The sequence below is a fragment of the Megalobrama amblycephala genome, linkage group LG14 (assembly GCF_018812025.1).
Source record: "Megalobrama amblycephala isolate DHTTF-2021 linkage group LG14, ASM1881202v1, whole genome shotgun sequence".
NCBI classification, from domain to species: Eukaryota; Metazoa; Chordata; class Actinopteri; order Cypriniformes; family Xenocyprididae; genus Megalobrama; species Megalobrama amblycephala.
In genome coordinates, this window is record NC_063057.1 from 43,165,942 (window position 1) to 43,181,212 (window position 15,271).

The 15,271-nt window shown below is 37.4% G+C and overlaps 2 protein-coding genes across 3 annotated transcripts in view; both read right to left on the bottom strand.

The window, feature by feature from the left end:
* LOC125245721 (gastrula zinc finger protein XlCGF57.1-like) overlaps positions 1 to 15,271 on the bottom strand; it is an 85,893-nt gene that overhangs the window by 49,721 nt on the left and 20,901 nt on the right. The gene's annotated exons all lie outside the window — the stretch shown is intronic.
* On the bottom strand, positions 7,600 to 14,445 carry LOC125245728 (gastrula zinc finger protein XlCGF8.2DB). The gene is made up of 3 exons (XM_048156449.1): positions 14,353 to 14,445; positions 13,662 to 13,779; positions 7,600 to 8,713 (listed from the first exon to the last, which is right to left on the bottom strand). The coding sequence occupies exons 2-3, from the start codon at positions 13,738 to 13,740 to the stop codon at positions 7,713 to 7,715; spliced, it is 1,080 nt and encodes a 359-aa protein (XP_048012406.1). The 5' UTR covers positions 13,741 to 13,779; positions 14,353 to 14,445; the 3' UTR covers positions 7,600 to 7,712.

A 15,271-nucleotide genomic window follows, 5' to 3' on the forward strand; every position in this document is an offset into this window, starting at 1 on the left:
AAACTAATGTTTGGGTGAAGAAACCATTTTATACCAGATATAAATTAGATTTAAAATGCAATAAATGTGTGTGTATATATATATATATATATATATATATATATATATATATATATATATAAAGTTAAAATTAGTGTACAAATTCATAAAGCAGAGTTCATACTTGTGTCACTATTGAAACACATAAAAGTTAGTGTTTTTCTCATTTTAAGAAAGTGAATCTCTGAATCTACTTGCAATTCTAATTGATCTACTGCGCAGAGCCATTTGTCTTTCTCCAATCAAAAGTATTATACAGCGACACCATCTGCTCTAATATCAACCATAACAAAACGGTTTAGTTAATGAGCAGCCATTCAAATTTCTTTAATTTACCCATACCCCTTCAACCTAACCAGTCCGTTTCCATGTTTTTAGCCCACAAAAGATCCAAATTTGAATTTTCTGCTGATCCCCTCTTCGTCAACGACAATAATACTCCATCTCTTATCAAACATTGGTTACAAAATGCTTTCCAAACAGACATCAGTTTAAACCTGTCACACATACACAATTCAACAATGTGTTGCTGCGCACCTGTACCGCATGAATCAATAACTCCACCTGCTCTCCTCCTTTCCTCTGCAATTGCAAGATTTTTTTTTTAGCATACATCAATGCTAAATTTTTCCATATATTGTAATCGTTGTTCAAAACTTATAATCATTTCTTTAATGGACTCATTATTTCTGCCATAAATTAATACATTATTAGCTAACTGTGTGATTTGTATATGTACATTTCTAAAATAAATTACTTGGACACAGTCACCTCTTTCACAGTCACCTGTTTAAGTATCATAGGTGCCTTGAGATATATATCTCAAGCCTGTGAGAAAAGAACTCTCATCCAGTCGGCTGCTGAGTTCTTTGTGAATGGAAGGCTGTAAGCCATCTTAGACCAGTAAGTAATGTAGCCATTCCTTCCCGACAACATATAACATCTATCATCACCTGGAAACTTACACTGAATGCTATGCTTGTTATACAGGCTTGTATACTTGTAGAAGGGTTGCAAAACTCTGGGTTTACTGGAAGAGATGCAGAAAAATTCTACACTGTTTTATGATGTTTGTCAGTGAGGAAGAGGCCAATGGCAATGGACCTCTGCAGTCTTTTTAATGTGAACTTCTCCCCACAAGGCAGCAACAGAAGGGTTACAGAAAACCAGATCAAGGCTGGATTTTTGTATAAAGTTGTCTTAGCATGCTACAAAGACTCTAAAGGTATACCTTGAGTAAAGTCATACCTTTTCTAGGTGTGTTCCCCGAACTATACCTTAGGAGGTTGCTTAAGGTATATTCTCTTAAGTGAAACCTTACCAGGTGCTGTCGATGGCGCTGAATTGGTTGATTTCAATGACTTGAGAATCGATAATTCACTCTATATAGGGGCTGCTTCACTGCGTTATATGAGAAAGCAGTGGTCTTTATAAAAGAAGCACTTTAGAAGTTAAAATTGCATTTATCGGAACTCATGGGATCTTATGAAAATCAATGTAGTTACCAAATTGCAAACTACATCTATATTCTAGTTTATCTATATTATGGGAGCTCTCATGAGTTTAAAGCGACCATTATTTTACAACATTATTTTAGAACGTGTTAATTCTTTGGAGACCCGTCATGCAGCTGACATGTACGTATTTAGGCATCGTGTATATTTTTTTTTATTTATTTTTTTTTTATTCAAAATATTCACAATCTTGTTAACTATATTATGATTATGATATATTCCGATTGTAAAATATGTGGAAGTGAATGTGTTTTGTCACGCGGTTTCCACCACATTTCAGAGCTGTTGGCTTTACAAAATTTCTCCAAAATACATAGTGGCCGGTGAACTGGGAGAAGCCTAGTACTTCATTAAAATGTCTAAATAAAATAAACCTTATGTGGTTGAAAACACTGAATAGTGATATATGACAAGCGCTGAGCGTGTCTGTCTCCAGCTCAGTGCCAAAGCATGTTTGAATTTAGCAGTGAAGTTCTATTCACATTGGTGTGATTGTACTCACCAAAGGGTTAAAATCAACCTGGTTTCGCGGGTGGAGGGGGGACAAATGAAGTCTGAGGGGGAAATGCCTCCTTTTGCCCCTTTCTCTGCATATGTTTTGCAGAAGGAGAGCCTCCAGCAATTTTCCATGAGGAACCGCCCAACCGGAACACAAACATGTACATACACAGAGACAATTTACACAGACACAGAATGGAATAAATGAGCAAATGACTCAGGAATCAATCTTAAGATGATAATGGAGTTTACTCCACTCCAGTCCGTAACACCAAAACATTAGCAACTTCTGCACAACATACTTGAAACTTTATCTTCAAATTTGTAATATGGTCAGTAGCATGGGAAACCATTTCCAGCTGATGATGAATGAGGTTTGTTTGAGCTTGTTTTACAGTTATAGCTGGGATCTGTTCATTATCAGCTGTGGGCAATGAATCACTGCCATGACGTTCCTTGTGAGAGACGTGCGCGGCTGCGCGCTCCAGTAACTTTCCACACTCCACAGGCACTGCATGCAATGTTTTTGTCAGGAGACAGGAATAACAACTGCAGATTATGAGTTACCTGCGGTGAGTCCGACATAATGAATCCAAAAAACACAACACAGCGAATGCCGGTGGTAAACACTCGTATTCCAATACTCGTGCATGAGTTTTGGGAGGCGTTCCTTTGAAATGAGCTGTGAAGGAGGGGGGTTGTTCTTATGCATGCGCTCATTTAAAAAACTCAGTAACAGTCTTTGGATTCTCAGTCGACGAAAAAATCCTCTCTATCACCTTTAATTTAGTATGAAGCAGAGCAGGACCGAGTGTTGTGGGAGCTGAACGAGGCCGCTGGAGCGATTGCGCAACACACACCTCACGAGCAGCGGGACTTTTATTATGCCACAGTTGCCGGCGCCGCTTCTGCTTTTCCGGTTGTGAGTATGAGGTAACACAGCTCTGTTTATCATATTAGATACATTTGAGAGTGTTGAAAATGTTATAACGTTACTCTGTGTGTTAGCTTGGTGGCTGCTGTGAGACACTGTTGCACACTGCAGTAAGATAGATCGATTTTAGAATATCAAATTAAATGCTGGATGGCTTGTGTTGATAAATGGCATGCAATTAATTTTAAAATGTATTGTATGATGGAGAATATTCTGTATTACTGTTACTAAAAATAAAGCTGCATCTGATTATGCCATGTTAGCTACTTGACAAAAGTTTTTCTCTGAGGCATGGTAAAGCATGGTACTCGCAAAAAATCAAGAAAATTAGATTTAAACAATAAAACTAAACGTGTTGAGCTATATAACAACAATTTGTTTTCTGTCTATAAATATATCAAAACAGTTGTTCCCTTGTCTATTAAAACATGTAAATATTAAAGTGTTTTTGGTGTTTCCATGGTCCATGGAGTGTGATGGCTCATTATCTGGACTGCTTTGGCTTTGTTTTCCAGCGTTGACTGCAACCTCCATACATCGTGCTCTCCTCAGCTTATTTCTGTAGTTTCACAGTTTAAATTTGATGCTATTTTTCCATCCATACCATCTGGTGTCTGAACCCAGGTCTCTCAGACATGGGTGTTTGGTGACCAGAGCTTCTGCAGCTTACAAACGGCAGAATTTCCTTCTCTAAAGCGGCATTTCCACTGAAATTACCTGGAACAGTTTGTACCAGGAAATTTTTTCCCTTTTTTTCCTGCATTTTCACCACCGTCTAAAGTACCATGAAGATTAGGCAAATTTGTCCAATGACATAGGACTGCGCGTTACTGCTCCTCCCTGTCAGCAACGGACGGTAATAATTTTTTGTGTGACACAACAAGCAGTATGGAGGAGATTCAAACTGTGCTGCTTTTGCTTGCAATGTATTGGTTTACTAAGAGATAATTAACAAAATGGCAGAAAAAAGATGAGCACTGATACTAAAGTGTATTCAGAAAGCTCGTAAAGCTAGATATAAAATAAGACAACATACGTTTTCAGCTATTGCAGACATCGACCGTTAGATGGCTGGAATGAACAAGCGCCATCAGGGACACAGAACAAGATTGGTAAGAAAATCAATCGAATTTAAGCGGAGTTGTGAATAATGTTATTATAGATTATATAAACTTATTTTTTGCCACCTTTGTGTGTGTCACAGAAAACAGAAAGGTAACATCATGAATCAATTCCTGCATTTTGATTTTTAGGTTGGACAGTTTATCTGGGGCAAGTCTCCTCATGCAGGGGCCTAAGCTGTAGAGAAAGGTGGACACTTCATCAGTTTGCAGGTCCTGCCAGGCCTGACTCTGCTGGCGCTTTGCTTCTCTCTCCTTTCATCTCTAGTTTATCTCCACTGACAGTACCTTGCCAAGTTGTCCTCTCTCTCTGTTTGCGGCTCCTTGTGTTTGGCACCGCGGCTACCTGAAGGAATTGTGCTGCCCTCACTTTCTGTCTCCCTCCTTCTCTGTCTGCGTTCTCTCATCTTCCCCTATTCTATTCTCCTCCTCATCATCCACCTGGATATTTTCATCTGACCTGTTTAAAGTAAGCTATATGAGTTTTGAAATGATAGGCTACAATGCACTCCGCAAGCGTTGTCTTTCTGTGGTGCATTTCTGGATAGGCTAACATTACCTTCTCCTTGCCAAGAAATTTAGCAAGAAGGACACTGCATCCATATGGATCTAGTTCTTTTTGTGGGCCCCCTGTCCACTTCTGCCCTGTCCCTCTTTCCTGTAGTGGACGTACGTGTTCTGCAGGTTACACCGCATTTTTTTTTACATCATACAAAACCAGGCAAATTACATGCAAGCAGTCATTTAGGTCACCAGGGTTTCATGCATTCTATTAAAATCCCAAGAATGCTAGCAACTGAATTAATAAACCCTGGTTGGGACTAATATTAGCACTATTCACTAGGAATGGATTAATTACATTGGTAATAAGCTATTGTTTAGCTAAACTGAGCACAAAACTGAAAAATCTTTCATACACCCTTTGTTTTAAAATCGGCACCTACCATTCTGTTTTCCAGGCTGTTCCACAACCATCTACCACAATCTGTCTTTGTATTCTGCACTTTGTTCGTCATATAGTGCTTTGTGCTGCGAGACGAAGTGGATCAACTTGACAGACGCCATTCTGGATTCTGGAGTTTGCTTTCATGGTGGCTCTGAATAGTCAAAACACCTCTCAAAATGCTTGCTATGGATGCGAAAAATGCAGAAAATTGAACCCAATCTGAATTTTTATTACAGACTAAAGTTTGACGCAGTGTGTAAACGTGATTGACACAACGTGAGCATGTTTTTCAGTGTGCCATTAAAACAATCAAATAACCATCAGTTTGGGGGTGAAATGGTGTTGTTAAGATACCCTTAATGCCCAATTGCTTGTACAGTGACTTCATCACATTAGCCATGAAATTAGTTCCTTGATCCATGATAATTTCAGAAGGTACTCCAACCCTCAAGCAATTCATTAAGCATTTCGCAATATACCTGGATAGAACGCAAAAGGTACACTTCAGGATATCTAGTTCCGTAATCACAAATTACCAGAGCAAATTGGTTACCTGAACTACTCTTCACAAAAGGGCCATTTATGTCTACAACTATCCAATCAAAAGGAGTACCAATGATAAGTTATCTGCAGCTTTTACCTATCTCTGTTTTATGGACAGGAGCTACCCTCTGGCACTCAGAACAAGTATTACAATATTCTTAAACCCAGTGTTACTCACATGTGAAGTGGAATCAAAGCAGCCTGTTTTTAGGCCTTCACACTTAGCTCTCTCCAGCGCTGGAAAACTAATGTTAACGCCGGTCCTAAAGTGCTTGCCCAGTCATACACCTTAATTCTAGTGATATTCTTTTGAGCATTTTGTATTGTCTCATCTCTCTTTTCGTTCTTTCTACTGGACTATCATACACCCCCTAATACTGATTGGTTACACATTTGTTGTTGGTGTCGGGCCGACTAACTTTCAAAGTGTTTTTGAAAAATTCTTTCTCTACCTTTAAACAGTTGGCAGATCATGTGGTCCAAAAGCATTACTTTACCCAATGTTAGCTAAACATTCTGTAACTTACAACACTGTGACTGCACTGTATATATTATTAGTACAGATGTAAACAAAATGTATTTTAGGAACTTTCTAATTCATGTAAGGAATCTGTTAATGGAGGTCTGTTAATCAGCTTTTCATTAAAAGCTGTTCAGGAAACCTAAATCCAATTGGAAACCTAAACTTACTTCAAATAGGCTATGATGCATATATCATGCTCACCGGACAAGAACCGCCATGCCACACCAGACACACTGCATTCTCAAGTTTAAGACACCAGTCCAAAAAAGTGAATCTAATCACTGTACCATCAAAAGTTATGAACAGAGTTGTGTTGAGGAATTTAACTGTAAAAACAACACAGAGAGTGATCAATATGAATATATCCTTCTATATGAAGCATAAACTTTATTCAATCAACAAAAAGACAAATGTATCATTAAAAAAGTCACAATATTCCAGTTTATGTGCATTAACAATGATTTCAGACAAATATATAAAATAATTCTAAACTATGTGAGTGGCGTGGCATGATTTTGAACATCACTGCATTTCTTGTACAGCGTCCAACCCCCTTTATTTTTATACTTCTGTATGTCACAACCAATGTTAATATACATTAATATACTCTTAATATTCAACGTTAATAATGTGCCATGCTGCCGTGGCACTTTGATATAAATGCTTCTCTCAACAAGAGGTGAAATGAGATGTCAATCAGATGTCAGGGGTGTCCATTGCCACCCTGGACACCTCTCTGGCTCCACCACTGGTTGTGAGTCAAACTTCCTGGGGTAAAAGATGTGCTGCTGTTAAGGCCGGAACACACCAAGCCGACGCCGACGAACTAGTGGCGACGAAAGCAGACTGCGGGGTTGGCTCACGTCGGTGTCCAAAGTTGGCCTGACACACCAAAACAAAGCTAGACAGCCGACGGCCAAGTAGCACGTCAGTTCTGCGCCTGCGTGAGATGAAATGCCTTTCTGAACCAGCAGATGGCAGTATCTGAACAGCCAATCAGAATGATCAGACGGACCGACGAGCTCCGCTGCCGATTCAACATTTCGAATCGGCTGACAAAAAGGCGACGAGGACCAATTTCAGCCGATGGTGCAGAACACACTGAGAAAACTTAGTCTGTCGACGAACAAAAACTGCCAGACGGCCGACCGTCGGCTTGGTGTGTTCCTGCCTTTACAGTTTAACTGATGCCCATGTTAAGTTGTGAACTCAATGCCAGATGTAAATAATCAGCCACAGATTCATTGTTTCTGAAAGCTTGTGCAATATGTCTATTACAATTAAACTTTTGCATTACATGATGTTGGTATTATTGTAAAAATAATGAAAGGATTTCATTATCAGCAACAACAGAAATATGTTTAACAAAAACCACGTATAAAGTTATACCGGTTACGGCATTCGAATATCATCAAAATGTAGTAAATTCAAGGTTCTCACATCTGCATGACATTTTAGGTGTGATGACAAAATCTGTAATCTGTAAGTTTGATGATTTTTATTACACAAATCAAAATGAAATGCTCATCGTCCAGAGTAAATATGCAAGTGATTTCTGAAACCTCTTACTATATACAGAACACTACAATTGCTTTCAAGAATGAGTTTCCAAATGACGTTTCAGGTCTCTATGATATGTGAAACTCTTCTCACAATGAGGACATGTGTACGGTTTCTCTCCAGTGTGAATTCTCATGTGAACCTCAAGGTTTCCTTTATGTATGAAACTCTTTCCACACTGAGGGCAGGTGAAAGGCTTCTCTCCAGTGTGAACCCTTATGTGAATCTCAAGGTGTGATTTGGTTATAAAAGTCTTTTCACAATGATGGCACACGTAAGGCTTCTCTCTAGTGTGAGTTATTACGTGGTCTGTTAAATGAGTATTCATGTGCTGATTAAGGTTTAATTTATATCGGAAAGTCTTTCCACACTGACCACATATGAAAGGCTTCTCTCCAGTGTGAACTCTCATGTGAATCTTAAGACTTTCTTTTCTTGAGAAGCTTGTCCCACACAGTTTGCAGGTGAAAGGTCTCTCTCCAGTGTGAATTTTCATGTGGAAATTAAGGGTTTCTTTACGAGCAAAACTCTGTCCACACTGTTGGCAGGTGTAAGGTCTTTCTCCAGTGTGAGTTCTCATGTGGAAATTAAGGGTTTCTTTACGTGTAAAACCCTGTCCACACTGTTGGCATGTGTAAGGTCTCTCTCCGCTGTGAGATCTCATGTGTGAAGTAAGGTTTTGTTTTTGAGTAAAACTCTGTCCACACTGTTGGCAAGTGAAAGGTTTCTCTCCAGTGTGAATTCTCATGTGGTCTGTCAGGTTTCCTTTTCCATAGAAAGACTTTCCACACTGTTGGCAGGTGAAGCGCTTCTCTTTGGTGTGAGTTTTCATGTGGGCTTTAAGGTTTTGTTTTTGAGTTAAACAGATGAAATAATCATTAGATATGATTTTTTGAGCTTCTCCTTTTTCTGACAAAGTGATTTCAGGTTGTGTGGATTTTTCTCCAGTCATGAAATCAAGATGTTGCTCATACTGATTTTTTTCCTTTTCATTCAATGACTCAACTTCACTTTCTTCTTTCAGTGCCATCAGGTCTATAGTGGAAAAAAAAAGCAAATTAACACCAGTTTAATAACACAAAGCAACAGACATCAAAATACTGTGTTAAAGCATCAAAGCCAACATGTATGCTAGATCATATACCCAATAGTTACTGAAAGTGGAGTTACATCAGTGTTTGAAGTAGAGCGTTGCTTATCAACAAGTAACAGTTAAGCAGTAGATGGAAATCCACTATTTTTTCCAGTCTTCACAGTTGTTTAAGCCACCAAGTAATCAATATATGCACAGAACACAAACCCTGGTTGAGCTTAGTCCCTCTAAACAGGGTCAAAAGACCTAAACCACCATGAGATAAGCTTCTCCATGAAGGTAAAGGATCAACTTAATACTTTTACTCCTTTGTTCCCTTAAATACACTATAATGCCAAAAGTTTTGGGACTCTTGCTTTTACGTGCACATGAACTTTAATGATATCCCTTTCTTAATCCGTAGGGTTTAATATGGAGTTGGCCCACACTTTGCAGCTATAACAGCCTCAACTCTTCTGGGAAGGCTTTCCACAAGGTTTAGGAGAGCGTTTATGGGAATTTTTGACCATTCTTCTAGAAGCGCATTTGTGAGGTCAGGCAGTGATGTTGGCGAGAAGGCCTGGCTCACAGTCTCTGCTCTAATTCATCCCAAAGGTGTTCTATCAGGTTGAGGTCAGGACTCTGTGCAGGCCAGTCAAGTTCCTCCATACCAAAATCACTCATCCATGTCTTTATGGACCTTGCTTTGTGTAATGGTGCACAGTCATGTTGGAACAGGAAGGTTGAAACTGTTCCCACAAAATTGAGAGCAAGAAATTGTCCAAAATGTCTTGGTATGCTGAAGCATTAAGAGTTCTTTTCACTGGAGTTGCTGTTGTTCCCAATTGCTTCCACTTTGTTATGATACCACTAACAGTTGACCGTGGAATATTTAGTAGTGAGGAAATTTCTTGAATGGACTTATTGCACAGGTGGAAACCTGTGCAATCACAGGACCACGCTTGAATTCACTGAGCTCCTGAGAGCGACCAATTCTTTCACAAATGTTTGTAGAAGCAGTCTGCATGCCATGGAAGTGATTGGAACACCTGAATTCAATGATTTGGAGGGGTGTCCCAATACCTTTGTCAATATAGTGTAGGTGAACTCATGCATTTCTTGAACAGAGTGCCCCCTAATGCTCAGGTGAGTAATGACAATGCTGGATTGGAAAGACTATGCTGCGTTCACACCACCTTGTATATACCGGAATCTTGAGATGATAACACGTGACATTATATTCTGAGTTGTTATATGGCACCACTATCAATGCCTAAATGAATCTACAGTGGTCAGGTGGTATAGCAGCCACGGCACGTGGTACACCTGGAAGCTTCCAGATAACTCCCAGCTTACAAGCTGTAATTACGAGCTCTACGAGAACGTGAACACTTTTTACAAGCTTGAATCTTGTAACTAAAGGAATTACAAAGTGGTGTGAACGCACCCTTAGTAACTGGAAAACGACGTGAGCATTACAGAAGGCCATCTGCTGTGCTTGCATCACAAATTACATGTTTTCAAATGACTTAATTACTGATATAACTTTATTATTAAAACTATAGAAGTGGCTGTTTATAATAAACCCACAGAAGTGAGGAGAGACAAATATCATATCCTAACACTGATATTTATTGATTTTATAATATTTTTTCATCTGAAACTATCCATATTGAAATTAAAATGAAAGCAAACGATAGCTGAGGTAGGTCAAAAAACATACAAGGAGAAACATTTGTATAATACAATACCAGTTAGACAGTATCAGCTATCGCAGACATTTGCTTTTGGATAGGATCAGATTTCTCTGAACCGTTGTTTGTCGAAAAACTGGAGGTAATTTGCCATACAATATTAACTGAGGTTGTATGAGAAAAACACACACACCCATGAAACACAAATTTCTATAATATCCTCAATGAAATCTAGTCACGTCCAAATAGGACTATAGACCACAACATTCTCTTGGATAGCTTGAGAATTATGTTGGCATTTATGGGCAACCATTAGCATGATTTAGGTCTTATCTGCTACTTTGTGTAAATGAAGGCTTCCCAACAAATAAAAGTGCCACAGGGGTATTGGGTCCTCATCTTTTCTCCTTGTATACACTTTCCATGAGTGACAACAAGAAATTTCTAGTTTGAACCACACATCTTTGAGGCTATATTATAAAGTTTGAAACTGGAAAGCTTTAGTTTAAATATTTTCTGTCCACTAGAGGTCGTTAGAGGCCTATTCAAAATAAAGGCGTAGCTTGATGACGCCAAGTTGTGACGCCAATGTGGTCTTCACCTCACAGCCGGTGCAAAAGAATAGGGATTGGAGTCGGGAAGAAATCATGTTCATGGATGCAATTATTAATGTTACTGTATGAAGCAGAGCAGGACCGAGTGTTGTGGAGCTGAACGAGGCCGCTGGAGCGATTGCGAGCAGCAGACCTTTTATTATGCCACAGTCGCCGGTGCCGCTTCCACTTTTCCAGTCATGAGTATGAGGTAACGCAGCTCTGTTTATCATATTAGATACATTTGAGTGTGTTGAAAATGTTATAACGTTACCCTGTGCGTTTGCTCGGCGGCTGCTGTTAGACACTTATTGCACACTTCAGTAAGCTAGATCGATTTTAGAATATCATATTAAATGCTGGATGGCTTGTGTTGATAAATGGCATGCAATTAATTTTAAAATGTATTGTATGATGGAGAAAATGCTGTATTACTGTTACTAAAAAATAAAGCTGCATCTGATTATGCTATGTTATCTACTTGACAAAAGTGTTTTTCTCTGAGGCATGGTAAAGCATGGTACTCACAAAAAAAAAAAAAAATCAAGAAAAATAGATTTAAACAATAAGACTAAACGTGTTGAACTGTATAACAATAATTAGTTTTCTGTCTATAAATATATCAAAACAGTTGTTCCCTTGTCTATTAAAGCATGTAAATATTAAAGCGTCTTTGGTGTTTCCATGGTTTCTACAAAATAAAACCGGAAACCGAGGGTAATGCGGGTATGACGCAATTGACAGGCGACTCTTCACACGTCCCGGAGCCTTGGTTAAAACTGCAGTTTTCTCACGATTTACAAATAGTTGGAAACATTTGGGATGTTGTTAGTACTCAAGTGAATAAAATATATAACACTGGCCTAGTGGTTTTTGGATATTTTACTGCAAAATTCTTACATATTGCACCTTTAAGGTGTTGATATTATAATCAATGTTCTACAAAAAGTCTTCAAGTTAGGCTACCCTGTTTGTGGAGTGTTTATTTTGACTTATGTTATGCGACAACAATGACAGTGTCACATGTTTGTTCTGTTTTGTTCAGCTCTCCTGGTTTGTTCTATTTTGTCCTTTGCTTGTAGTTTGTTAATTGGTTCAGTTCTCCTGCCTATTTTTTTCTATGGTTACATATTCATTAGAGTCCTCATCAGGTGTGTAGAGTTAGTTTCTTCCTTTGTTTGCTCTGTGTATATAAACCCTCATTTCCAGCTTGGTCCTTGTACTGCATTGTTCAAGTTCTATGGGATTTGTGGTTGTACATTCTCTTAGATTATCTCCCGTTTGGTATGTTTAGTACTGGATTAAAAGTTTCTAAACAAGCCTATAAATTAGTGCCTAACATAAATGTTAAAAGTTTTCATAAAAGTTTTCCAATGCTATGTTGAAACTTATCAGAATAAACTGTTAAACTTGTGTATACTTTCAGTTAAAGCTTTAAGTTATAAGAGCAATATATCGTGTAGGTTGTTCATCGTTTGTGTTTTATATAATGACTTTGATTTCAACTTTTTGTCACTCACAAACACTCAGTGTTGCCAACTTAGCGACTATTTTTCAAAAAAGCACCTAGCGACTTTTTGGACAAACCTCAGTAACTTTTCAAGTGTCACCAGCACTGTCCTGTGAGCACGAGGTCTTGCTTTCCCGCTGCCGTCACACCTCTCTCAGCGTCTACTCTGTTCATTAAGTGGCTGAGAGAAGCAGCAGCACGAGTTCACGGCATCTGACAGACGTGAATGAGTGAGCTACAAACGAGCACAGTGTTGCCATGTACCAAACACTGTTTCTGATTCTCCTTTTTTTATATTTAAAGAATTTAGTTTGACCGTTTTGATTTCCATTTTTCTTGTGTGCTTATCACTTATATTACTCACTATCACAGAGCTTTAGTTCATCCGAACTCTGTGAATTCTTGTAATTTACAAATATATAAAAATGTCATTCATTACATCATACTCGTTATGTTGCCGGACAAAAAAATAAAAATGTATATAGGCTATATATAAATTATATATATATATATATATATAGATGAAATGAGAACAGCTTTATTTGACATTCGGCTATATTATATTATATTGTATTAAAATACAGTATGAGAGCACGGATTAGGAGAGAAAACACTTTAGGCAGGAAGATTTGCAACTGACGTGATGACGTCACAAATATGCTAATTACGCTTGATGTCATCTAGCGACATTTAGCGACTTTTTGGGCAGGCTTTAGCTACTTTCCTTTGAAAATAGTTGGCAACAGTGCAAACACTCACAACAGACAGTTTGATTTAATCTATTGTTGCAGTTACTGGCCATTTTATTTGCTAACTAAAGCCCTTAAAGTAATAAATGCTATATTAAATATAAATATATGTAACTGTATCGAATGTTTTATTATTATTTAGTGCTTAATTCAATAAATATTTACATTATCTTCAGGTATGTTAATATGATAATATTTTGTTTGAAATGTTTTTGACCCTCTCTATATTATGAGGTTTAAAAGACATTGCTCCAAGACTGGTTTAATAAAGTGAGAATTAGGATGAGAAGAAAAAAAAATCCTATACACAACAAAATGTAAAGTTTATCACTAACATTTAAAATAGATGTACATAGAAAACCAACCTGTTTGTTCTTCAGTGTCTTCATGTCTGAATGCTTCTTCGATCCTCACTTCTTCAATCTCCTCTTTAATAGACGACATCTTTAGTGTGTCACATGAATCTCAGTTGCTTCAGTTTTTCTGTGGTTGGACAATGATAATTAACAGAAATAAAATACATCCAAACTAAATCTCTGGGTGCGTCTCAATCAGCTCCCTAGTTCAGTAGTCAGTGCACTGGCAAGGGAGTCAGTCAGAGTGAATGGACTTACTGGTAAATTAACTGATTAGACAAATAAGCTTAAAACTTGCACTAAATATTAATAAAAGAATAAAAATTGCGCAGACACTTGTTTTAGGGGTTTATATTTGGTATTTTAATGGACTAAACTACTTTAGTAATTACAGTGTCATTAAACACTTATGCTTCTCGTTCATTATTTGACGTTAGTGACTCGAGCGCTTCGAAACAGTGAATCATTTTGCGAAGCATTTGGTTCAAAAGGCTCAGTTTCTCCATCACTACTTGCTAGTGAGATAATTCGTGTCTACCATAAACTGATATAGAGAGCTAAACCAGAAGCACATTTACTGTTACACATTTACTGTAAAAATAAGGTCCATTAATGTTAAACTAAATCTTATAATGTTACATTAAACAATATTGAAGCCATTTTACATCAAATTACACTTTAAATGTTTAAGAACACAAACCTTTCTTCAGCCGAATCACAAAAGATGCAGGAGCGCTGACGGCGCAGACTTATGACGTCATATCGCCAAAATAAAAGTCCTGTTGTGTCTAACATCACACGTGCATAGAAATTTACATAATGTACAAATAATTAAAAATGTCTAAATGAATTGTCCAATGATGTATTGAAAATATTAAAATAACTTCTAATGAAAAAGATAAAAAAAAAAATAATGAAAAAATGTGATTTGTCTCAAAAAGTAAAAAGATTACACTGTAGGCATACTGTTGCTTATCATTTTTTAATAATAAGTTATTCTATTCTGAAAATTATTATTATTATATCTATGGATTTAAAGACATTTTTGTAATTTTATAATATTAAAATTTTTAAATCTAAGTAGACCTGCAACTGGACTGTTTAAAGGCAGTAGGGCTGCACGATCACGATTACTCGCATACAAAATAAAAGTTTGAGTTTGCATTATATATTTGTGAGTAATGTGTGTAAATAATATGTATATATAAATACACACAAGAGAAATATGTTATTTATGTACAAAAAAATGTATTTATATATATAGAATATAAATTATATAAAAATATATACATGGATGTGTTTGTATTTATATATACATAATAATTACACACAGTACACCCACATATATTAGACCAACTCAAACTTTTATTTTTTATGCGATTAATCGTGATTAATCGTTTGACAGCCCTAAAAGGCAGTGTGTAAATTTTAGCAGCATCTAGTGGTTGTAAATTGCAATATAGAGAAGCTGCAGTGGCCAACACAGGACAAAGATGTCGTCTGAGAGAGAATAGCCAGTCAAGCAAACAAGCTCTGTAGAGCAGTTTGTCCATTTAGGGCTACTGTAGAGACATGTCGGCGCAAAATATCAACTTAACATTTATGGAGATCCGCGGTTA

Excerpts from the sequence above, each read along its gene's own strand:
- LOC125245728 (XM_048156449.1), bottom strand. The coding sequence starts at position 13,740 with ATGTCGTCTATTAAAGAGGAGATTGAAGAAGTGAGGATCGAAGAAGCA. Across the intron at positions 8,714-13,661 it reads AGACACTGAAGAACAAACAG|ACCTGATGGCACTGAAAGAA; the intron begins GTTGGTTTTCTA and ends TTTCCACTATAG.